The 27,301-nt window shown below is 35.8% G+C and overlaps 1 protein-coding gene across 1 annotated transcript; it reads left to right on the top strand.

Annotated features, from left to right (window-relative positions):
• The first annotated feature begins 235 nt into the window (after nucleotides 1–235).
• Nucleotides 236–27,301, top strand: LOC110835193 (uncharacterized). Its single transcript, XM_022075154.2, has 6 exons — nucleotides 236–852; nucleotides 4,515–4,706; nucleotides 9,921–10,036; nucleotides 20,816–21,032; nucleotides 21,601–21,785; nucleotides 22,530–27,301. Exons 1-6 carry the CDS (start codon nucleotides 618–620, stop codon nucleotides 22,740–22,742), a joined length of 1,158 nt encoding a protein of 385 aa, XP_021930846.2. The 5' UTR covers nucleotides 236–617; the 3' UTR covers nucleotides 22,743–27,301.

Raw genomic sequence — 27,301 nt, 5'->3', positions numbered from 1 at the left:
AGGGACAGAAATTTGTCACAGTGCTCAGCGAGACAAGTAACGTAAAAGAGAGGAGTTAATTATCTGATGCAATTGTTCCTAGTAGTGAATGGTAAAGTTAGTGACATTTACTGGGAGGAAAGTTGACTGCAGAATCAAATCATGTTTAAAAGATGCGGTCAATTGAATTATGTAGTAATCTGACAATCTCGTCTAGTCTGAGTTCACCACTACCACTTTTAGTTGTCTTGTCTACAGTAACAGACAGCCAAGACTGATTAACAGAGTCGATTTATTATTTTCGTCGACTGCATAGACACTCGCGCGTTAATTGAAACAGACAGTACCGAACAACCGCGCATTGGACGGTTCGATCCACTCATACGCCAACTAGGCTTCCGATATACTCGCTAGATCGATCCCCCACCTCCGACTCTACAAGTAGATCGAGAAACGATAATCATTTCTTTTCTTCTTGGAAATTCTACCCCGCCCTGTTCCTTAAGTTTTTTTTATTTATTTCTCTTTTTGTTTCTCCCTCCTACACTTTAACCCTACCACCTTCATATATTCCTTATACATCCCCTGGAGGAAAATTCACAAAGTTGAAGAAGGCGAAGTGACAAGCGTGTGTGTGTATGTGTAGAACATCGGGAGTAATTAAAGAAGGATTGCTTTCCTCTACGGACCTCAGTTGTCGATACGCCGTCATCTACAGCAGATCGACTCCGAGGCTCTCCAAGAAGGACTTCCACCATCGTCCCCCGTACTCTAAAGAAATAGCAGCACTGAGGCCCACAATGCATTCAACAAGGGGATGGTGGGTCCTTGTAGCGTATCTTCTAGTCGCCTATCTTGGGAATTTCTGCCTAGGTAAAGAATTTTTATTTGTGTTAAAGATTTACAAGCATGCATATTTGTACTTTCTTAAAAGATAAATTATTGGCCATTGTAGGCATTAAATTTCGCCAAACAAGGTGTCACGTCATCCTACATGTGGTTTTAAAGTCTGGGTTTCCCATATAGGATGTGGAAATATGTAAATGCTGGGTATAAGGAACAGTTCTTTTGTAGACTGACAACATTTCCCTCCCTTTGCTTAATTTGTAAGAATATTTGGGACAATCGTGTAGGCTCAATATGCATCGAAATTCAAGCAATAACCTTGAAATTCCAATACATTTAACTCTGAACATAGATTCTAATTCAGTGTCCTAGAGCCACTGATAATAATTTGACTCCAAATATAACATAATAATTTATATAGTAAATCATCTAGTGTTTTCTACAATTTCATATATATTTACACGTGAGCAATATTATAATAAAGCTTGTGAAAATTAGAACTGTCTATGTAGAAATTTTGCACAGTTTAAACAAATTAATTTTGTGATAATTGTTTGAAAGTAAATTAATTTTATTAAAAGAACTATACTTTATCGTCATAAAATATAGAACCGATAGAAACGTGCCAATAAGGAGTCGTTAAATTTGGGTCTCTGGTGTGTTGCCCATAACTTCGATTGTATTTTATGTGGCAAATTTTAAGATCACAACACGTTTTATCTTTAAACCTAGTGCTCTCTTTATATTTAATAAAATCTCGTGAAAATTACATAAATATTTATTAACTGTATACGCATTATGATGGGTTACTTATCAATTTCACTAATAAAGATAATTACTTTGTTTAAAACAAGGGACAGGCAACTAACATTTGGTTTCTAAATTTCACATATAGGGCTGATTTCAATTTTATCTTTTCTTTAAACTAGAAGAGACTTTGTTCCATTTACAATTTATACTCGTCATATAATTTGGCTCTACATAACCCAACTTTTAATAAATTTGCAAGATTTTGAATTCTGTCTCTGTTCATTTCCCATATATATATATATATATATATATATATATATATAGAAAATGAAGCAGAAAATTTTCATTAATTCGGTAAGCTTAAAACCTCACTAAAACAGCAAGGAATTAATTAACCTTTTAATTTAATTTAACGCATTTTAATATTATGTTGAATAAGACTATTAATACGTAATATCTTCTGAATATAGCAACAAACCTTCATGTTATATAGATGTCAAGGAGTTTCTCAACCTGCTGGGGAACTTTTAGCTTCTTAAGAAGGACTCTGAACTATGGAGCTGGTTAGTTGAAAACAATACTAATTTGCCTGCTAGGAAAAACTGTAATGAATATTCTTATTTGGACGTTTATAAATTTTTCGTTTATAAAATTAACTGCAATATTGCAGTGACCACATGTTGCTTGCCAGTTATTTACGGAAAGGGCGAAGGACATGCTTTCATTGATAGAATATAATTCTGTGTTACAAAAACATTTTAAATTCGTTTGCCTTCAGGAGTTCATATAAATAAGATATTCCAAAGAACGAAGTATAATCATTAAATAGTGTCAATATGGTTCAGTTTAAAAAGCTATTACTAGAAACAAGCCAACAGACTAGTTACGTAGATATGATTTTTGTTAAAAATTCTACTATAATTTTAACTGTTTAAATGTAATGATGTGTCATAAACCAAGTATAATCAAAAGGTATTTTGTCTGCACCATTCGTAATCAAAGCTCTATAAAAAATTGAATGAAACATGTCTTTGTATAAACTTACTTTTATCTCTCATGTTTAGTGAAAAGGTTAATACAACCTGGTGATGATTTCCTGCAAGTCGAAACATGTAATTTCGTGTCAAAGCTGTCCGTAATATTTAATGGAATTTACATACTTTTGATGAAAGCTTAATTTATATATTATTATATGCAGACTGCCATGAATTCTAAGCATGGACGGCGTGGGTGAAAACTGTAGCCAATGGAAAGCAGACACGTGGGATACCGAAATATTATTATGAGAATGACAGTAAAATTAATCTTACATAGACTGAGGAGATTTCAGCTGGATTTAACAAGCTTTTGGTAGGATTCAGTGAAGAGGTTTTATGGTGGGCGAGATCAGATTTTATATAAAATATAAATAAGTTTTGAAGTCTCATGGAACATCTTAGACCATAATGCTAAACATAATGGCATGTTTCAAGGTCGGTCGGGAATTTTGTGTTTCATAAAACTGTTTTTTTAATGTGTTCCCTTTGGGATTTCCCCCTTCCATTTGTTCCAATGTTTATTGCTCCTAATATAATCTGCTTTATATAATGTCTGATGTAATAACATACCGTTAAATAACTATAAACCAGAAAAGGGAAAATTGCGGAGTTATTCTTTTCTCCTTCTCCTAATTCAGTTCGTACCGCAAAGAAAACGCAAATCTTCAGCAGATACCAGCTGGTTAATGGTACGGAAGGAAATTATCGCTGTTCACAGTGAGAATCTTACGAAACACTTTGATACAGAACGTTGCGTTACTGGTTGCTAAAGCAGGTGGTACATATTGTTACCATTGGTCTTTAAAAGGGTTACGGCTGAATGGCCTTTTTTCTTATGACTTCGCAAGCCGTAGTGACTTGCGCAAATAGCCAAGGACGGATAAACACAATCTCCCGTCCTATCTCACTTAAACCTCAGTTGTCCTGCACCAGAAAGTTCATTGTATCAGGAGATCGGTTTGATTGATCTCAATGTCAATAATTCCATCTGCGTCGTAGTTAAATCTTTCACACAATGGGCTTTCAAATAAAGATCTGTTGAGAGAGTCAGTAGTAAAACCATCTGTGGGATGCTACTTGTAAATACTCAGAGATTGTCAGTGTTCTCTTCACGAAATTCGTAAAGTTAAAGCAGGTTCAGGGCGTTGTGTCTGGTTTTTTATTTCGAAACTATTCGACGAATTCCGATCAAATATAGTATTTGACTTCTATACTAAATTGTGTCGCATAAATTTAATTTTTATTTGATATTGGTACAAATGTATAAAGAATTGTACTCAGAAATTCTGTCGGGGAAATTGCCGCTTAGAAGACCTAGCTGTAAAGGGGGTATAATATTAAAAATAAATTTAAAATAAACTGCTATTAGATTCTGGACTAAATACATCTGACACAGAACAGGGATCATTTGTTATTGTTGACACGATAGTCAACCTTCTGATGTCATAAATCACAGAGAATTGTTTTCACTGAGTGACTCTTTGCTTCTCAAGAAGGGCTGTTTTTCTTAGCTAAAAATCGTAAATATAGTAACGGGGTATATTTTGTAGTATGTAGATATAATGATGATAATTATTTACCGTCATATTTAATTTCGTATTGTCTCTTCTGATTTATTTGTACAGATGAAAACGTTGAAGCAAATGCGCTCATGTATTTTATACGTTGAAGTACATAAAATAATTTAGGCGTTATTTCTTCTCAGAAATTGTTTAAATTATGAGTTCCTATTTAAAGCTTTTTGTCACCACGACAGTTGAGGTTCTCACAGTGGTGAAGACTTCGATGTTGGTCTTCCGTGTAGTAACTCTGTGTGGGCCTGTAGGTCGATCGAAGTCTGCTAGGCGTTACGGCCCAGAAGACCAACATCGGCACTTACTGGCTCTTGTTCTGTCTGCATAGCTGCGGGTCTGTCTCTGAACGACCTGAAATACCACAGGAGCACGGATCACGTCGGACGCCACCACCATGGCACGCAGACCGCGGAGGACACGCTATCAGAATCTACCACAAACGAACCCGACGTGGAGGATGTGAAGAACATCGAGAATGCTTGTTGCAGAAGACAGGAGAAATTCGTCTCTATCGGATTCGGTAAGTAGTATCTGGCTCAGAAGGTCTGTCGGCGCCGTCTGTACTATCTTCAAGTATCTAGAATTGTCCTCATTCTCTACAGGACCTGGATGGTACTTCAACATAAAGAGGAAACGTGATCGACTCTCAAGACACGTCTTTCATGTCTATTTTTAGTATATCCAGGAAAATTACAGGGCAATGTCTTCATATAAGCTTGATAGATTTTTCCTTGAAACCTGTCTCATCACTCATTATCGTATTGACATATTTTATGGGCGCTCACATGAAAAGAACGTGGATTATTAATTTCATCCCGTACGTAGTCAGGAGTGCAGATACCAGGATAGTTAAACGACTAAGTCATAATCGAATAATATAATAGATAAATCGAAGCTACAAAATATCAATGAAACTTCGGTCTGGAGACCAGTTAGTCTAAGAGGTTTTTCATGGTTACTTACAATAAAGTAATAATCACATTGATCCAACACAATTTCCATTCTCGTTTTCGTCTTTTAAATATTTCCTCGCCAATTACGTTGCATACTAACCGCTATATAGATGGTGTTCTCTTTACGTCTGCATGTGATGTGATTTTGGGACAGTGGTGTCAAACTTCGCCTCTGACACTTTCAGTGGATATTTTCATTATTCACTCATAATGACAATCAAAGCGACAGGTTAACTGGACTTCAGTGTTTCAAATTTTAAATTATATTACAGTTTTTCGTTATTTAAAATTATACCCTACAGTCTTCAAAATGTATATTGAAATGTATTAAGGAAAGGATTCTTTGAAGTTCTTTCCAGAACTAGTTTTATTTTTACTGGCTTCACCTTGGTATCTCTCTTTCAGGTTGCATGGCAATTTGCAACAATGAAACCACGTAAATATGTTTGTTTTATTTCTTCTTTTGTCTGAGGTTTAACGTTAGAAATAGTTTCAAGGGCAGGAAAGATCTGAAAAACAAAAATATCAATTTAGACGTAGCATGAGAAATTTGATTCTTTATGGAGGAATTCAACAAGTTCGTAAGAAGCTGCTGATGTTTCTCTCTACGTAAATGCGTCAGTATTACGTCGTCGGTATTTCATAAAGTACTGCACAGTACAGAATTCGTACTTCCATAATTCGGTCATTCATAAGGTTGATGTATTTGTTTTTCCAATACTGTACGGGTCCAGAATTCACTATGACGCAGTTGCTTTTAAAACACGTGTTCGAAATGGAGTCACGAAGGAAGGTTGTATGGGTCAATATTTACATTTTCATTTTCCTTCCATGGGGAGTATCACGTCCTTTGATGCATTCGAGCTATTCAACAAGAAAATGTTTACAAATACTAAGCAAGAAACATGATTTTAAACTGTGAATCTTGACGAAAATTTGTTCATTAATTGGAGCAAAAAACAGACTATATTTCTTTATCGGGCTCAGCCAGGGGGAGTTAAGTTAAATGTATTTTCATTGCTCTAGCAGATACCGGCTGAGAAGTGAAGAGGGCACATCGACTTATTGCGTGTCTCACTGGCAGCGGTGAATGAAAATGAAACAATCGTGGGAAAAGGGAGACGGGGACACCGAAATGAAACACACAAAATGTCACCTTATCTACCAAGAATCCCGTAATTATTGTTTTAGTACTGAACTCAGGAGTCTCGGCAAGATGTCGACATAAAACTTTGAACTGCAGAGGAAGTATACATGTCAAATCCATCATTATTAGAGGTTTGACAAAATAGTCTCTGCTGTTCTTCTCTCTATTCGCTCTTGTAAAATCCCTGAAAAAATACAGAGTTTCCAGTTTATCATGAGTTCAGATCCCGGGCGGTGTTACGGCAAGGTTGCCGCAGAGCGCAGTAGGAGAAGCCGATTGATCGCTACCCGTTTTCCACGTACAGTATGACCTAACTCAGTTCAGAGTGGAGTCTCGAAGTACTTCTGTTTCCGCACAGGTCTAACATCCTGGAAATTTGTTTCTACACACACGGCGAAGTTGTTGTCTTGGAATGACGCACTTTCTTTCCGAATACCTTCTTGGAGTTTTTTAGTAAATGATAGTTTTTCGCACACGTATATCTTAGCGTCATCCTTATATAAAAATTGCAAGGATTCAGATCGTTTGAATGACAGGCCACAGTATTGGACACATCCATCACTCATGATTCGCTTACCAAATGCTTCCACATTCATATAAATATTGGCTGTAGGTCTTAAATTGTCCTGGGTGAAATTCCCATACGATTTTCACTTCAGTCAAATGATCAAAAAAAGAATTAATTTAAAATAACATTCAGAAATTATAGTTTTGTAAAAGACAAATGGCCCTGATATTCTCCCTGCACTGATTACATGCCATCCTGCGACTTACAGACCGTGTGCAGACACTTCAAGATTAGCGTGATTTTCTGTGGGCCAGTATTAACTGTTTTGATTGTTCACGTACCAGCGAGGGAGTTGTGGTTTAGTTTTCCGGAAAGAATCAGCTGGCCTTCCGATCTCAGTTTTCAAAGCCGTCGGTCTCATAATAAACTGGAGTTCCTGTACTGTACTTATTAAATCCATCCACGCAACGCTATATCTTCCATCGACAAAGAAAATAACTATCCTTCTTTTAAATTGTTATTGCCAAATATTTGCTTTGTTGGCAGAATCTTATCCAAGGATTAAATTATGTTGGCACCGCTGAATCACAGACATTCATGATCTGATGCCAAATTCTTTAATTGGGTTCACAAACCAACATTTTTATTAAGTTATGTTCACTCTCAAGTTTCACCACTTCCGAATAGCAGTTAAAATACCGTGGAAATATCGTCGGCGTTACTAATAGCGCAAACTTGTAAGTATTTGGATCATGAACTAGATTTGCCCTTAACAGAAACTGATTTATACATTTTGAAAGGTATGTAGGCTAGCTGCGTCTCATTGACAGTACGTCCACAGAAAATACTCAGGCCAACTCATCGCTCCCATTTTAACACCCACTAATCTCTGAACTATATTTATATTTTAATTTAAAATTGTTTTTCTTGGCCTCTGCCAATAAACTAGATCCAAGCATACTTGTTTAAAATATTTCTGCGACAACCTAATATGAATATACACCCTGCTCGAGGTCCAAATTATTTGCATCACTAATAACGTTTTATTTTTAGACTCATTATACAGAGTGATTCAAAAGGTTAGGGCCAAACTGAAGGAGTGTATAGAGGGACTCAGAGATAAAAACTTTCGGATAGGAATCCATGTCATCCGAAGTTATCCTGAGTCGGTCGAGGCCATTGAAGGTAGGGAAGTCTGATAACATACCGCTGAAATAATTTGGTTTGTGCTAATGTAATCCTTGTACATTAATAAAAAACAAAATTAAGCTAGGAGGAGAATAGAAAATTACGATTATTTCATCTGTATGTTATCAGACTTCCCTACCTTCAATGGCCTCGACTGACTCAGGATAACTTCGGAGGACATGGATTCCTATCCGAAAGTTGTTCTCTCTGAGTCCCTCTATACGCTCCTTCAGTTTGGCCCTAACCTTTTGAATCACCCTATATAAGCCACTATCTTCTAATGCCACATTCATGTGCAGTCCTTCATGTGACTCAGACATTTCTTGAAGTGACTTGGTACCGAGCTTGAAATTTAGTAAGGTGTCTGACTTCTGTTATGTTGCGCCATGTGATTTGGTATAAGGTTATCGACGTCTTGTAGGTTCTCGCTGTCTCCATTATCAAAGCGATGAGTGCATCTTGATGATGGAACTCGGTAAATTTCTACCAGACTTCACACTGTAACATCCCACAAGACAGACGTTTAAAATTAGATATAGGTCTATTTGTTCTGTGACATTACGTAATAGTCTACTAATAAATTGCATACTTTTATAAGACATTTTTATCCTTCATTGATTAGGACTGACTGATGAAGTAGTTTTAAGCAATTCTTGAAAACCAACAGATTTCTTACAACTTTAATCCTCCGTGTCTTCATTTGACGTCGGAATTAGCATTTGATGGTTATTATTTCGAAAAGAATATGTTATATAAAGCATTATATCCGTTTTTGTCTAAAGCGTTTTAAAATCTTATGTAGGCCTATATTTAGTGAGATATGTTTAAAATACAGTAGAATCCCGATTATCCGGGGACTATCTGGTTTAAACAAAAATTAATTTGGACAATCTGCTATAAAAGTTAAATCGTTTAAAAATAAATAAATATAATAATGGCATTATTTAATGTGTTAACATAAAGTCATTGTTGCTGTAACCTCAAGTTTACGACAGTGAAATGTAATTATTATAAGTCAGGATCCTTTGTTTAAATAGCTGTTATGCACTGTACTACATTTATATGAAATGCTTTCTGTTTTTAGTAAATCTTTAGAAAATTAAGTAGTATATTTATTTAAATAAACTTGTGTATTTGTTACGTTTGCGTGTTTTACTTTTATGTCCGCGGGTTATCCGGGAAAATATATTTCCCAACTAATCTGGATAATCGGAAGTCTACTGTATGGTTATGCCTATTCGTTATGGTTGCACTTATTTTGTTACATTTAAATATAGATTCAATCCGAAAGTAAGTGTTATTCGTTTTGCCGTGACAGGTTAGACAACTTCCAAAAGGTTAATGTTTCCTTGTGTTTAATTAATAACTCCATAAATACGCGGTAAATGAGACCCTGTATCCGCTGGTAAAGTCCAGAGCCAGTCGGATCGTGGTGACAAATATCCCTGCACCTAACGGGAACTGAACCCACTCACTGCCTTCTACCATCTGCCTTCATTACTTATATTTTAGACGTCTATTCCGTCTTTTCCTGTATGAAGTCATCTCTTCAGCGCTGTTATCGTAAAAAAGTTTCATTCGTATCTGAGTTTTCCATTAAAGTTTAAAGATAGGTACAATTTAGCGATATCAGAGTTATCACGTACGGGCGTGATCTGAACACCTAAATTAAATAAATCAGTTTTGAGACTTTGATTAAGACTGTAGAATGATAAAATTTATTTTGGAGAAAATTTGTAAGAAATTTGGCTTGATTTAATTTACTCGAAATAACGTACAATGGCGGCCTCTGTATACACAGTAATAAACTTTTGTTTTCGTTAAAAATAATTGCGTAATTATTGATTCTGAAGGTAAGATCTTGTGCCATGGAGCTAAATTGGGTGGTTGGAATGTGTAGACTAGAATCTGTTTTGTGTGACGATGTTCTGTTCGCAGGAGTATCGGGTGAAGTCGTCCAGTTGGACGTCGGCCATTGCCAGAAAAAGAGATGCCTGAGTCTTCTGTCCCTCATGGACCCTGATGTCGCAGATTTCGACAGCTCCGTATTTAAGGTAAGTTTTATTTCCCACGCGTTAACATCATGCCCCGAAACTAAAGATGACCTTGTAAAGTAGCATTATGTAAAGTTCCGAGTGGACGTCCTCACGGTGCCCTTGTCCTGCTAGATGGATGTTCATGATTCATTTTCAAAACCTAAAATTTGACATTTATCGGCTGTATTAATGCAGATTATGTTAAAGCATATGGACTTTCTCCTGTCAAGAAATCTTGTTGTTTATTATTATCTTCTGGAATGTTGTGTCATGTAGTATGGTATAAATTTACCTAGTCCTTACTGCCTCTATCATCAGGGCGATAGTTCTAATTTTAAATTTATATTTAATTAGCCAGATTACAACATAACTATAAAAAATTTGTTAACAACTGGGCACATTGCAAGACGAATTATTTCACCTGAGGCTATCCAAGTGCCAAACGAAGTAGACCACCTGACGTCTATAAATCATGTGTTTAAAAAAAATAATATAATAGAAACATTTCAAAAGAAACAGGTGTTCAATTCAATGTAAATCTCACCGACATTGCGACCTGGCTCTATCTTCCAATCTCTGCACACATACATACTTAAACAGGTTAGTCACTGCTTCATAATAGAGGTCATCTCAAACTGTCAATCATTATTAATATTGCGACCACGCCTTCAAATCAATGAATGGATGTTGTACCGTCTCGCTCTCGTCACTTTGTAGTTAATTGTAGCACTACACGTTGTTACAAACTCTTGTTCAGTCAGCCTACTCTTAATCTGACACAGCCTGTACTTGTCTGCAAAGGATAATGACTGTATGAATGAACACTTGGAATGTAGGGCGACTCTGTTCTGTCTAGATTATAATCGGCAAATATGCGTCGTAAAACAAATTTCTTTTATTTTTATGGCGGCAAATGCATCTCACAGGAGCAGACAGTTCATTGAAAGTTAGAACACCTTAAAACTACGCAGTTACAAACGTACAGATGTTTTACGTGAGTGTTCATTCATAGTACTAAAGAATACTTTTGATCTTCTCAGAGGATGATAAACCGATTTTTTATTTTGTAAAGAGGATCAACGAATGGAAAATTTTGCTGCGTGTTGTACTTTTGAATCGAAGGTTTCTGTGGAAAATACTACGCACACCTGGCAACGAAGAGAAATGAAAGATTTATCACAGATTTATAAAATCAAATTAGTTTGTGATTTCAGAAACAATACGCACGTGTTGAATAATGTTTTAAACGAGCGAATCGATTATGGTAAATACTTTAAATGAACGTGAGATTTCATATGTATAACAAATGCACCTTTTCTCCTTGTGTATCTAGTGTTTTGCAGACTGAAACATGGATTTTGAAACCATACTGAAAAACAATTCTTGACCTCGTGCGTAACATGGAGAGACTTGTAGTAAAATTTTTATTCTAAATAATTATATATCTTAGAGATTAAATTTTAATCTAATTAATTATAATTCTGAAATATTAAACTTTACGATAACAAAAATTAATCTCTTATTTCTTATTTTTAATTATGTTTGTAATACTTCGGTGTGTATTTTATTTTACTGTGTCAAACATGAATTATTTATCGAGAAACAGCCTTTTATTGTAGGATCGCTTCAAAGATTTTCTTGACTTTGGATGAATATAATATGAAGCTTATATTACACTGCTGACAGTTCTTACGAAAGAGAAAAAATCCCCAAACCAGACAGTCCTACCTCTCGTCCAAGATGATCTGTTGTGTCAGACGAATTCAGTCAGTTTATGCCATATCTTTCCCCGCTGAGATTATCATACTGCAATGTTCTGCGGTAGATATGTGGTGATAATATTAAATTTGCATAAAGAAATTTTATTATGGACTGTACTGATAGGTACAATATTAAGGATTTGTATGTGTGATATTTTGAATATTCTCCTTCTTGCAGAAACAGGGCGTTCGTGTTTTGGGTTGTATTGAAGTATTCAAAAAGACAACAGTTTGTAAACACTTCGCTCCCGTGTGTATTTTGTCAAAATTCAAATATGATCTCCTGATGATTATCTAAAGCGAAACGTTCTCATTGTAATTTCATCATTAGAGACATGTAAGGAAATTTCCATAGCATTTTTGTTTGCCCGTTACACATGAATATTTTTATTAATTCTGCCCTATTGAATAAAATGCTTTTCTTGTCAAACACATTAACGTTTTTTATACTGGCGCCAATAAACACGTTTCAGCACCATGCTTTCATCAGAGGACGATTTTTTCTTGCGAAATTAAAAGGAAGACTTAAGATTTACAGATGAATGTCTGCTGTTACCATAGATTATGCATGCGAACACTAAATTTCTAACACGTTATTTAAAACCTGCATTCCTTTAGCAAGAACACGTAATAAGTTAAGAAACAAAAAATCTCCTAAAAAATACTGTATGCATTAAATCTTAAGATTTTTTTGAATAGCGGGTTGGTTTTATCCAGAAGCAGAATATCTCAGTAATAAATAAATATTTTCCCAATTTAAGGTGCAGTGTATCCCAAAATCATATATACACACGACCATTACATATGTCAGTATCGTACATACATCTTTTTGGGAAACCACGTATTTCAGAAGCGTCCTTTGTAAAGTTGCATCACCGATTTAGTTTTGTAGAGCCTGTTCATGTATTTCATATACAAATATATTTCCACGTCTGATAAACTATTGTGTTTTGTATATTTAGTCTAATATTGTTACAATGATTATCTATATTAGTGGGAGTGAGATGAGTCAGATATTTTATGGGAAAATTTGTGTCACTGCTAAATGTTAACAAAGAATAAATTACGCTTTCTTCTGCGTTTTCTACAGTGTGTAAACAATACTAAACAGCAAAGTAATACAAAAATTGAAAGCAAAATTTAAGAAGTTTATTTCAAGCTATTAAAATTTTGTTTCAAATTAGTATTTTAGGCTAGAGGGCTTGCTTAATTGTTTGAACAGCCTAGTAGGTCTGAATGACTGATAAACCATCTCCCGTATTATTTTCGATAGATATTATAAGACATCTAAACCTTTAATCTTGCGTGTTACTTTCTGGCCAGATACTTGAACACAAAGGAGTGCCTGCGATGACACTTGAACATTTTCATGTAAATATTCTGTTCTTATAATTGTCATAGAAGGTTGTGATTTTTAAAGAAGGCTATGTCTATTTAGAAAAATAAACTTCTTTGTATACCTTAAATATCAGGCTGTATGTGCCTGCATCGAAATAATTACTTAAAGTCAGATGGAAAAAAGACTACATTGATTACATTTTCAATAGGACTGAACCAAAGAGAAAACTCAAATACAAGAAGATAGTGCATTCACTATAATTCATTAAGAGCTGTAATAACTTCCTTTGAAATTTTATACTTGACTTCTGGTGATGTTGACGGAAACGATTGTGGATAAACGCCTTAATTTCCGTAAAAATAGCATAAGAAGCTTGTAGTTCAATAAAAATTGTAATTGACGAGCCTCCGCTGTAATGGCCTCTCGCCTACTTGGTTCTGGCGCCACTACCAGCTTCTTCCGACCGCAGAATCTGGTTGTAACCATTGCAGAAGAGAGACCGGATTCCCAGAGAAACTCTGCCCCCCCTTCCCCAGGCCAAAAGGTCGCCCGGGTAGCTTGGATCTGAGCACGCGACCTTGGAAGGACGCTGAAACCGCACCTCTACTGCAAACAAACGTCACGCCATAATCGCAAATTAAATTCTTTGTTCTCATCTACTGTAGCCTGTTCAAGCTTGTGCCTAGCGGAGTATACGAATGTCTGGTATCTCTGACTGGTATTATGAAGTTCCAGCCCATTTTTCCAAAAGGGGCCTTAGTTTCCTTTCATTAAATTTTTTTTCTGTACTCATTATACCGAATTCGATTGAACAAAGTCATTCTTGAGAAGCCGATAGTCTAGCATCTAATCAATAAAATCTTCGTCTTCTATAGAACCCAAGGTTCATTACCATGCTTACAAAATTTCGCCATTAAATCCTGTCCTGAGACAGTTAAATACAGCCCACAGCCTCAATTCCTATTTTCGTGAAGACGCCAAAGATCTTGTATCAATCGAGCAAGTCGACTCAGCGCCAACTCCCGGCGCTACCTTGTTCCAATCTCACCCTTAGTTTTTCTGCGTCGAGAATCGAGCCCGGGGCTTTGCGAACATGAAGCGAAGGCGATAATCGCAGTAAAGATGTTTAGTATAGGCGATTCGAAGAATGGGAACGGTAAAGGTCCTGTGCATACAGAGGGACGTTGAGAATAGTCTATTTAACGGCACCTTATCAACTGTAGTTACTTCTGTAAAAATGGAAAGGATATCTGAAGATACTCTCACGGAATTCGAGAGTTAACATCAATTCAACCTGCTTGGTTGCATATTTTAAGAGCCGGCTACGTATCTGCTTCATTAACCTTGAGGTTTGTACATTTTTTTTACATAAATACGTCTATAAGGAAGCCTCATTCGGCAAAAGAGGGGAACGAAAAAGGGAAACGAAAATGTGTAACCTGGGTACCTAGGAAACGTCGTGTTTACTCGGCATTGTTGTTACCTAGGAAACGTCAATTGTTTACTCGGCATTATTGTTACCTAGGAAACGTTACATTACATTACTCGGCATTGTTGTTACCTAGGAAACGTCATCTGTTTACTCGGCATTGTTGTTATCTATAAAGCATTTCATTACCTTACCTTACATTACATTACATTACTTTACATTACATTCAGCTACAACAGACCCATCTTACGCGTAACTAAATCAAGTTAAATAAGCAATGTCTTAATCGAACTTATCTCAATTGTAAAGCATGTATAAAGGAAATATTTAGAATAAAGCCAATATATAAACTTCCTTTCTGTATAGACGTATTTACGTCAAATTCTCCGGAACCGTGGTTCCACTGACAACTTTTTCGTCTGTACCACCAGGCGGCAATTATGCGTGGCAATACAAACCGGCGGCCGCTTAGAATATTGAGGATCTGTCTGATTGGTGCTGTAACTTATGCATTTTGGAAGTCTCTCTAATTGATCTTGGTAACATAAGGATTAAAAAAGTTTGCTTCACAAATACTGGTGTATTAAAAGCTAAGTACATTTCTGGTACTCAGTTAAAACTTCGAGATATAGGCGTAGGTCATAAACACGTTATGAAGTGAAAACCGTAAACATGAATGACTAAGAGACGAGATACCAAAATGCTTCAGATGAAAAATACTTTAACGCGAAAATGCCAACTCACGTCACTGGAAAAGAAGTCCTACATCATGACTCCTAGGCATTTTCTCATGATAACAGGATATATCTCAGGTCAGGAACAGCTGGCATCTTAGTAGAGGACGTACGGGCACTAAAGAGAACTTGATCATCGTAAGTTTACCAGCGATAGGCCTATTCGTTTAATGAAAGGCGTTTCAAATAATAGCTGGCTGCCCAAACAGGATACTTAAAATTGCTTGTTTGACCAGCAAACACGACAGAGTGCACACTGGCAGTAATTTAACAGTTTGTCGTATAAGAAACTCTCCGCTGACAGCTTATGTACTGGTAGAATCTTTTTTTAGTCTAAAATTATACAGACAACTTCCTAGAATTCTGAAGTGTGGTCTTGGAAACGAAAGAAGTTCCCTTGAGGCTGCCGATTCAAGGAATCATGACACTTTATTCTAGGAATTAAACTCTGAATCAATGAAATAACTTATAAAGTGGAATTTGATAGCTTAGAGGTTTGTTTAAAGAAATTAGCCATCAATGAAGCAACTATGTATAGTACTTTAACTACAGAAAAAAACATTTAATTAATGGGAGGAAAATGTTTTTACGCACTGTTCTCCAAATTTGGCTCTTTTTAAGGGTTTAGAATGCTTTATTATGCAGTAAAATAACAGAGTTAATTATTCATAGACAAACTTTACATTAAAAGTTGTAAATGACAGTAACTGTAAAGAGTGCTGTAGTGTCTTGTTCAGTCCCGTGAGTTCTTTCATTTACGAGCAAACAAGAATGGGAAGGAGTAGTCCAGTTAGGAGTATAAATACCTTCCACGTGTCATCATTGTAACTTTTCGTACCACATTTGCTCCGGTGCTAATTTACTGTAGGTATAAATTTATTGCCACACAGCGAATCAGATTACAAACCTCGTTGTAACTGAATCAGAAATTATTAATTATTAAATATGAATTAACAGAAAGCAAATATTTCAAATAAACATATATTTATTATGCATATTTATGTCGTTGTTATTCCTCTGGGCTGTGACGCCGTGTGATCTTGTAGGTCGTTATCAACGTTTCAAAAGAACGTGTTACCTCCATCTTCAGAGTGAAACTAAAGCACTTCGTGAAAAATTTCCTTTACATGGTGTACAAACCTCAGTCGGTATAGTCTTGTTAACATGGTGAAATTTCCTCTTCATAATGTGTACAGAATTTGCAGATGTATTGGGTCTTACCATCTAGAAAAATAATTTCAGTTTCCTTGTTAAAAACACGTTGTAAAAGAAGGACGCATTTTGACGTGAAAGTTGTGAAGTTTTAACCATTTAACATGCCTGATAGGCGACGAGGATTTTATCAACAAATTGTTAATTTATAAATCATCAAAATTATTGCTTACGTGATTCAATATGAAGTGTTATCTGTAAAATAGCACCTAATTTTAGTACGTACATTTATCGCATTTGTTTGGCCAGAATGTTTAATGTTATAAATGTATGACCGTTATTAATAAAGTGTCAATGACGCGAAGGGGCAAACGACTCTTGGTGACCCAACTCGAGGGGCAGACAAGATGAACAACTATGTTTCTGTGAGACGTGGCTCGAAGCGATATTGAACAAGCGATATTTAAACGAGACTCAGCATTTCATCAGCTCGCCGAAACGTCCTTCATTGCTTGACGTTCTGGGCGTTTCACTTCGAAAATTGGATGTGTTTATTACTGTCATCTGTTGCCTATTTCACTACTTTTTCGATGGTTTGTTATCTCGTCTCTTAGTATCCAGAAACGATTATGTCATTATCACTAGCCTTCGAACTAAGCAAATAACCATTCATTGTTTTTTAGAACACACCACAACATTTATTTTATTAAATTAAATAAAATGTGTAGGTTAATAATTAACTTTCAATAAAATAATCATCAGTAACTATAATATGGTATTCATAAACTGTGTCGTTTACAATGAGTAAATTATATTGCTTCAAAATGGGGTACTTTTGGGTGCGAAAGTTTTACGTGACGATCGAAATATTTCCGAATTTTTTTCAAGAGAGGCGAAGTGTTCTATCAGACAGTATGATATCAAAACGAAGTTTCTCTTATTTATTTGAAATAGGCTACGATCGGCTACATCCAACATCTGTTTAACATTTGTAAAAATCTTCACTTCTCATTCGACGCTATGAAGTCTTTATCGTTGAAACAGAGTTGTTAAATAACCCAAAATTAAAGAAAAATCTTTGTTGAGATCATGGGTTTCAAATACTAAAGTGTATTTCACTGAATGTACACACATGAAATGCTGCTAATAATTTGCACATTTTGCTAATCATACGTAATTTCTGTTGTAGAGTGTTGTGTTCAGTCGGAATATGATATATATTAACTTCCCTCATAATTTTAAATTTCATCTGTGACACATTCTGCTGTTAAACTTTGTGTTTTGTCCAAAGCGTGCGCTGTAGGCATATATAATACGAATTATATTAATCGGTAGAGGCAAAGAGGAAACCGATGTACAATTTACTCATGGATTAAGACCATGAAACGTTAGCCACAGTCTCTTCCACCTTCATGTATTTACAGTAAAATGTTTTTCTTGTACATCATTTTGTTATTCGCTGGCTCGGAGAAACGTCTATATGTTAGTCCCGCCCTGTTGAACTCACTTGTGATTGGCTATTAAGGTTACATGTTGACTGGGTGACCAAACACGCAACTGTTGGTGCACATGTATATGTAAGGATGAGGAAAAACCCTGATAAATTTCCTTCCCCGCTGTCAGTATGCTTCGTGCTGTGTCTGTCTTCTGCGTAGTCATTGCCGACTTGCTGAATGATGGACTTTGAGGAATTCACCCATACTTCCATTCCACCTCAAGCTCGATTTCTTTTGGGTTTTATTCGGAATGAACAATGGCAAATAAAAAGAAACTACAAGTTGACATTCCATTAGAAATACTTTTATATTTTCGTTATTGTGGAAAAAACTCGCAGAATTTTATTTTTTATGCGTGAAAACTTGCACGTAATTGCATGTAAATGGAGAAGATAGGAAGGAAACACGTTTATAACTTCTAGAGATCAAATGGTTGGTTTAAAGCAGATTCAGTTGTTGCAATTAGCGGCTTTAAAGAAACGACGATTAATATCCGCACGTTATCTAAACCTTACTGGTAGAATGTCCTGCCCACAAAAGGTAATGGTTAGGCCAAAACCATTAAAACTAGTTCGTTAATAAAGCTATGGCACTTACTCCACATAAGATGTGACTGTTGTATCAATATGACAGAATTTCCTGAATTAGTGGCATTTCCACCTGGTGTTAGATTGACACATTCTTCTGTGTAGAGAACATAACTCAGGAAGTGAGTACAAAAATAATACCATTTTAATGACAACGTAAAATACTTTAATACCAACATGACTCGATCGTCAGAAGTAATAGTGCGATGAAGATTGGTATTAAGATAGGGGATGTTAAGTATTTTGCAAACTATTACTACCTTCTCTGCGGGTTCCATTAAGGAATTCGTCTTTATAAATTAGGGTGTTTTCAGTAGTGTAAGGAAAAAGGCTAATGAACTTGTGAATTTTATCCAAAGCTTGTTTAACTTTGGCCATTATTTAGCGAGTGAGTTAAAAGTACAGCTTTATGCTTCCTCAAATTTAAAACGGTTATATAAAATTATTTGGCATCATTCGTATGCTTTCTTAAATTCTGTCACTTATTAAACTCTACTGAATTCGATAATTTCATTCATTTTATGTAAACTTGTGAGTAGGTACCAGCCTTCTGGGAGAACATACATCCTCAAAGTCCACACCGCTTTACGACCCACAACTCAAACATTTATAGGATTTAGAAATGTAAATGTTATCAGTCTGTATACCTCGGTCAGGTTTATTGAAAACAATAATAAAGAAATATGTTTAATAAGTCATAAGAATTAAAATATCTCTGGTTTCATTTAGGCCTTACAATATATCTATGAAGCCAGACATTTCCTTAAAACTTCGGCTTTACGAGATGAACCGCGTCTTCAGGGTGAAGATGAAAACTTTAATGTTTGCCGAAACGTTGGATAATTTTCAACATTCAAAGAGCTGGTCCCAGAAAGTCGAAATTGTACGTTGAAATCCAGCCTCGAAAACCTAAGGACAAGAATAATACAGACCACTGTTTAAATCAAAGCAGTTATTTTCTTGTGTTTCTTGCCTTTTATAGTTCATCGCGACAATCGAACTGAACACTTCGCATAGTTAACTAACGGAAAACCTTTGAAGTTTCTAATGTTTTATTTCATCAGTTAGGTCCTGGGAAATACATAACAGATATGTCGCTGTCTTTTATGTCAGAATTTTTTTACATCCACAATTTATCCTGTTGTGAGTGTCTCTGTGGACTGGGTAGAATCCTTCCAGAGTATTAAAAATTCTTCTCACAAAAACTTATTCTCGTTGTCAAATTCAAAAGAACACTTGAAATACTAAACACACTGTGTAAACCTATTCTTTGATATAAAATTAATGTGCATTTTTAACTCCAACACACTTTTTTATATTTAAAATTAATTCAATCTGAAATCGTATTAGGGCCATTGATCTGTTCAGACAGAGTTAAAAAAAATTATCCTTTGAAACGGTCTCGGAGAAAGAGACGTGAGTGGACTGTGTAACGTTGTTAATGTAAAAACAAAGGAATGTCTGGTTTTATAGTGTCATTATGTATTCGGAACAGATTTCTGAATGGACTTCTCAAGAGCGCGGGTATTGATTGTAGCAATGTCACAATGAGCCCAGTAACCAATGTTTAAATTTTACCTAAAATTTCTTCAATCTATAAGATCAGTTAAGCTTATTGTGCCATCACGCCAGTGTTTGTCTCCACTAACAACTTAGAGCCAATTAAAACGGATTTATATCAAACTTGGTATGAGCATCATGTAATTACTGGCCATCCTTTGCACTTTATAATTTCCTACCCCGAAAAATGCAAACTTCCAGAGTCGAGGGACTTTACTTACTTATACTACCAATGTCTAAAGATGGTTGCTTCATCAGTATATATGCAAAACAAAATGAATAAGCATGTAAAAATCACACATATCATGGATATAATACAAAGACAAACTCAAATACTTCTCTGTGCATGTGACAAGCTTCATAATTCGCAACGTTCTTCTAATATTATTACGAATATCAAATGAAAAATTATAAAATGCGTGAGGCATCCATCCCATCATGCATGAGAGAGGTGAGAAATTTATATAAATTTTAGTCTGAAAACCTGAACGGGCTGAGACATGCATGAGAGGGAAATATTAAAATTTATCTGAAAGAAATGTGGTGACTGGATTAATTTACCTCAGGATATGGAAGACAGATGGCGCTTTTGTTAACACGGTACTGAACCTTCTGATTCCATAAAAGGCGGGAATTTTTTTAACTAAATGATTGACTGTTAACAAAGGATTTCTACACAGATTTAGATATCTCGTGCATGACACGTAAGAAGCAAGTTCTGTGTTGTTGTTTTTTTGCAGCCGTGTCCTAGGGAATCTTCATGCCTGCCCTTCAGGTCGCGCATTCAGAGGGTCAGCACGCTGAGTGGGATTCAGGAGCTGTCCGTGGTGGAGGAGTGTGTCTGCAGACACAAATCAGGGCGCTGCTACAGACAACCCCACACCTTGCAGCTGTACCCAGGCACTCCCTACGAGACGCACCTCGATGTGGGAGTCTGCTCAGGGGGCTGTGACTCAGGTTAACCCCACAACATTGCATTTCTACACAAATGTTGGACCGACACGATGGATATCATTTTCTAAGTATTAGACTCAATCGGACAGAGGGTTATTTCTGAAGGTCCGCTTTTATGAAGACACGACAAGCTTTCAGGACCAATAATTCTCTCTCTCTCATTTTCTCTCTTAGTCTGTCTAGCCAACTGTTCACTCACCGTAGCATCTGTCTATTCGACTCAGATTTCAAGTTATCACTGCCGCGAATATAAAGATGCATGTCTTCTGGGTTGTTGGGTCGCATAGTCCTGAAGAAATTTGCCGACCTTTCATCGCCCTCGTTATGGAGACAAAAAGCACTTCTAAACGTCGTTATACTATCAGACTGCACTGCACCCACAAGACAGAAGCCATATTCACTTGTACATCTGTCTCTCTATTTTAATTTTCTTTTATTTCCTTGTATTGAAACGGACTGAATCCAATATTTTACCTTAAACGGTTTATAGAGTGTCATTACAAATGAAGTAAGGGTTAAATTTTTAACAAAGTGAAGAACTAAAGTAAGTTGGGTGTTGTTTGTTGTACAGAGTCAGGCTGTAGGCCTGTGAGAAACAAAACTGTGAGCATTCCGGGACCCAACGGCGTCCAGTGTCACTCCGTGACTGAGGAGTGCTCGTGCGCTGGAGACTGCTACCGGATGAGCTCCCTCGAGACGGTGTACGACTACACGGACGTTCCGGACAACGGCACGGGGTCCGCCCCTGCCATCAAGGCAAGTCATTTAAGAAGCTGGGCTTTCGGATCGCGATAGAACTTTGGATTGCTTCTCCTTAAACACTTGTGGACCAGGCGTTCCTGATTCGTATTCAGGAAACACCCTGTTCGAATATTAGCTGACAGGCAAGCCACTTTAACGGGACCTTCGTGGGTTTCTTCAAACCATCCACTAAACTGCTAGGACAGTAACTTTGTCTTTTAAGGCAGAAAGTTCTTGTATCTTTCTTGAACTCACAATAATTTCTTTAGAAGATGTACCATATTCATATTATTCCCACGCGACTACGCCATTTTTAAACAGATCAACCTTGCCCCTTTCAAGGAACGAGTTTGTTCTATATTTATATATATATATATATATATATATATATATATATTGCCACAAACTAAATTTCCCGTGTCGATATATGTTATAACATCCAATTACTTAACTTTTAAATCACTTGGCTGACGCCTTTATTTAGTATTTCATTCATTTTGTTTTTATAAAACATAAATATTGAACCCTTTAGTCAGGTCCCTGTTTTAAATTAAATCTCTCGATTATTTTAGCTGGCCAATAGACATGAACATTATTTTCAAGCTTAGAACCGCCTGAATAAATCTGGTATATGCTTACCCGCTTAGCAGACATGACGGAGAAGTTGCCTAATATGCATATGTATGGCACGTAGCGGGAGAAACTTTTCTATATATTAAGGTTCATACGTGTCAAATGAAAGGCCTATATTGTTAACAGGAAGTTGATGTTGGCCAGTGTACGGGGTCATGTTCCAGCGGACAGACGAGAAAATGTCTGCTTAGGGACCAGACAGACCCCAGTAAATGCCTAACAGGGCTTTATGCTAAGCAGTCATCATGCACGCCATCGCATTTCAAAGTCCATCGCTACACCACGAAGGATCGTCAGACGAAGGAGATCATCTCCGTCACACACTGCAAGTGCATGTGACAAGCAGGTGTTAAGAACTGGTACTTGGAATGGTATGGAAGCAAACTAATTTATTTTGAATTCCAAAAATATGTTTTATGACTCAAAATTAATATAGCCCCGATAATTACTAGATTATTATACAATAAAAATACTCAGGCGTAATAGAAGTTAAGATCTCGAAATTCAGAATTTTATTGTTTGAAATCATTTTTTATTTGCAAAATACATATCGTTTGATTACTCTGTAAAGTGTTCTTTCTTTACAGCACTACGCGTCTATAAAATTCAAGCAGTAGTAACTTTTAAAATTTCATATATTAACTCTATGCCATTCAGCTGATGATCAGTTTCAATTTTTAAATGATTTTTTTAAATTGTAAGCACTTCATCAATTCCTGTAGTTTCAGAGATATCAGAAGTGGGGGGGGGGGGGCTGGACCATGAGGAAGTCATCCACGTCCAACATTTTGACAGCTTTAAGACGTCTTCTGAACTATAACACCATTTAATCTGGTAGAAGTTGAACTATGTTTCAGAGGTGCTTGTTGCCTCCATCATCAGGGTGATGAATGTAATTTTCCTGATGGTGGAGAAAGCAGGAACCTCTTAAACATAGTTAAGCTTCAACCAGACTGCACGATGTTACGATCCAGGAGACAGGAATATTCATACTCGCCACTATGAGAATCTCAAGTCGTGCTTAGTTTGGCAGTTTGCTCACTTATAAACAATTCAGTTCCAAACAGACAGTAGCTATTACGAATATGAATTAATCGCGATGTTTCTTAACCCATTGACATTCTTTGACAGCTGTGAGACATTTTCCCATTCTACTGATTTCATCTACTTTGTAGGCTGTGAAATATTAACTAACTAACTACCTGGCTTACCGAACCAGAAGGTTCATCACCGAATTAACCAAAGCCCTCCACCAGACCCTGTCCTGGGCCAATAAAATCCAGTTTCCTTCAACTCCTATCCCCCATAGATCCTGCTTGATATTATCCTCCCATCTACGTCTAGGTCTCCCCAGTAGTCTCTTCATTTCAGGCTTCCCGACCAATACCAGGTGCATACGCCTTGTCCCATCCATGCGCGCTACATGTCCCGCCCATCTCATTCTTCTCGACTTAATCACCATGAAAATACTGGGGGAGGAGTACAGATTTTCAAGTTCGTCTTTATGTAGTTTTCTCCAGACCCCATCGTCTTCTGTCATATGCCCAAATATCCTCCTCAACACCCTATTCTCAAAAACCTGCAATCTGTGTTCCTCCCTCTGAGTGAGAGACCATGTTTCACACCCATACAAAACAACAAGCAAAATTATTGTTTTGTTATACTTTAATTTTCAGGTTCTTAGAAATCAGACGGGAAGACAAAATATTTCGAACTGAGAAGTAGCAAGCATTTCCGGAATTTAGTCTCCTCCTAACTTCCTCATGAGTTTCATTTTGATTTGTTATTGTTGTCCCCAAATATTTGAACTTTGTAACACTTTCAAAGGATTTATTAGCCACCCTAAAGGCTGTGAAATATTATAGGATGAAACTTGAAATAATTTACTAATAGGACAACAAATATAGTTTACGAACATTGACGGATTGTAATTATTTTGAAGCATGTATTTTTTAAATCTTACAATTCGTTTTGCGGTAGTATTTCAAGTAGACAAAATCAAATTGTATTCCATTTAGGTTAATATGAACACTTTCTCTACGTGAATAGAAACGTTTTGAATACTGAAACTGAGATGAAAATGTTTGACACCAATTACACAGTGAGACATTTGAAGTTCACAATTAAAAAGAAATTACAGAATTATGCGTTAAATTATTGAAAATTATGTGGAATTTTAGGATGTAAAGCAATTAGAATATAAAGAAAATATCAGTTCTCAAATGTTCACAGTCAAACTCAAAATTTGCCATTTTTTAAAAAAAATTATTAAATATTAAATTGCTCCGAAATTGGAATAATTACATCAATTTGATCGATATTTGTGTGTTTGTAACCATAAGAAAAATATGTAACAAAATATTTAAATTATGGTTTCAGTTTGGTTATGGAATTCATGTATAACTTTGTGTACAACAGAATCTTTTTGACGCTGGATGAGATGATGGTAATGCAAACTCTCAGCCGGTAGGTGGCTCTGCCAACAACAGTGGTAACAGGGCTACCTGTTTCCACCGTAGATAACTCTGCCAGTAGTAAATACACTTTCCGAAAGGTATATGCACCGCGTTGGGGACCACTGCCCTAGATAATAATATTTCAGATTAAAATTGTGTTTGTAAATTCTTACAAACCATTTGCACAGTTTATTATCGAATTAGCAATAGATATTTTCTTTATTGTGTTGTTCAGATGAACATTGCATGCTATCAGTAAAGTCAAATTTAATTTGATGTACTTTACATCATTTTATAACATCAAAGTGAAATTAAAAGACACATTTCAATTAATTTATTTTGAGTTATTTCAAGAAACTTTCTCGTTACTCTGTAAAGTATTCATATAAAATACGAATTTACGAAAGTGTGAATCAACCTTTTTTTTCTTTCAAAAGAGGACTATTAAGCTATTGAAACATGTCACTCATATAAATTAAACTGTTTCTTGATAAAAAGAAATTTTCCCATAAGTGTACAATATCATGAAAAATGAAAAAAACTGTTTTACATTACATATTAAAAAAATGTTTGTTCATAAATTGTTGCTTTATTTATGGAGAAAAAGCAAAGAGTTTTACTTGAATAATTTATCGTTTTCTTTAAATTTTGGAAAATCCAAAATAACAAATTTATTTAATTTAAACTTCAGTCTTCTAGTATCCAGCGGTAATAAATGAAAATATATGTTTGTAGAAGTTATATGTCGAAGCTAATAAGATTATTTTATTTTATAAATTATAAAACGTGATTCTTCTTATTGGAATTAATCAAATTTGAAAATACTTGCAGTATTTTACATATATATATATATATATATACATTTTTTTCACCCTTAAGTAATTATTATTAAATACCAAGTTTCAATAATTATATTTATTTAAGGAAGTGTATGTCTAATTATGAAGGTAACGAAGCATGGATTTAATTGCTATTGATATGATGACTGTTCTGAGAATACAAATACTGGATGATTCAATGAAATTTAATGTATGAGATAATAGGCCCATATATTGAAATTGTAAAAAACATAATTAATAACAGCGATATCAAATATTTGTATTGTTAATTGAAATTTAAACATGAAATAAAATTAACAAAAGTGAACAATTATTATCAACTAACATTTTATTGAATTGTCCAGTAGAAATAGTTCCTCATTATAGAGTTTAAATGTTCCAAGTTATGTAATTGACGGGAAGAACACACTTAAAGAGTTGAATCATTGTTAACACAATGTGATTTTAAAAAATAAATACGATGAAACACAGAAAATTCTATGAATAATTTGAAGCGTAAATCTCATCTAAATGTATGTAAAAACTCAGTTCCTACCTCAAGAAAAAGAACTAATAAAGATTATAGCTTAGGAAAACAACCACTTTTTTATGAGAACTATATAAAATTTGTAAATTAATTATACTGCCAAAATTCCCAGTTCTGATCAATAAAACAGGTTTTATATGTTGTTATTACCATATTTTAAAGATGTTACAAAACATGGAATTTAGTTATAAATGAATATGAACTAAAACTAAAAGAAGATGACCTTACTAACTTTACAACAGCAAGAAAAGAATAAGTAACTTTAACGATAGATAAAAAGACACGTTAAACATTGTTACTGCTTATGTATTTCTTGTTACTGTTCATGAATTGATGTGGGTTAAAAGTGTCAGGTATGTGATACTGTCATCTAATATCAGTCTAAAGCGGCCCATCCACGTACTAGACCGGCTCGGCTCGGGTTCCATTGAGCCAAACTCGTTTGTGGGTGGGGTGTCACGAGCCGAGTCTGCTATGCATGTGTGGTGAAATATATCCTAGCCCGGCTCTCGAGTCAAGCTCGGCGAGCCAGACTCACAAGTCAGACTCGTACGTCGATGGGCCGCTTAAGAATGCAGGTAGCTTTACGTCCATAGCCCAGTGCTCCTGATGGCATGCAACCACGCTAAAGCACTAAAGTAGGATTTGAGGTTTTCACGACAATGATTCTGAAGATGGCTGTCTTCTGGGTTGTAACACCATGCAGTCTGGCAGAGGTTTACCAACATTTTAGAAGTCCTTGCTATCTCCATCATCGGGGCAATGAGTTGGCAAACTTCTACCAGTCTACACTGCCCTTTAACTTGGAAGACAGCCATCATCAAATGTAAATATGTATGTTTTGACGTAAATATGTCTGTAGGGAAGGGTCATTCGGCAAAAACAGCGTTAGTTACGAAGATGTGTAAGATCCATACCAACAATGTGTAAATATTGACCGACAATGATCAGCTTTTATATGAAATCCTGCGTGCATAACAATGCAAGAAAAAGGATTCGAATTTCTAACACGCCTGCAACAATATTGGCTGAGCATGCATGCTGTATAATTTCCTGAATAAACCGTACTGCAATCTA

The sequence above is a fragment of the Zootermopsis nevadensis genome, unplaced genomic scaffold, assembly GCF_977971745.1.
Source record: "Zootermopsis nevadensis isolate Lab colony 2312 unplaced genomic scaffold, Znev_1.0 Znev_ptg000002l, whole genome shotgun sequence".
NCBI lineage: Eukaryota > Metazoa > Arthropoda > Insecta > Blattodea > Termopsidae > Zootermopsis > Zootermopsis nevadensis.
This window is presented reverse-complemented; position numbering and strand designations above follow the sequence as displayed.

Excerpts from the sequence above, each read along its gene's own strand:
- LOC110835193 (XM_022075154.2), top strand. The coding sequence starts at position 618 with ATGTGTAGAACATCGGGAGTAATTAAAGAAGGATTGCTTTCCTCTACG. Across the intron at positions 853-4,514 it reads TCTTGGGAATTTCTGCCTAG|CTGCGGGTCTGTCTCTGAAC; the intron begins GTAAAGAATTTT and ends CTGTCTGCATAG. Across the intron at positions 10,037-20,815 it reads TCGACAGCTCCGTATTTAAG|CCGTGTCCTAGGGAATCTTC; the intron begins GTAAGTTTTATT and ends GTTTTTTTGCAG.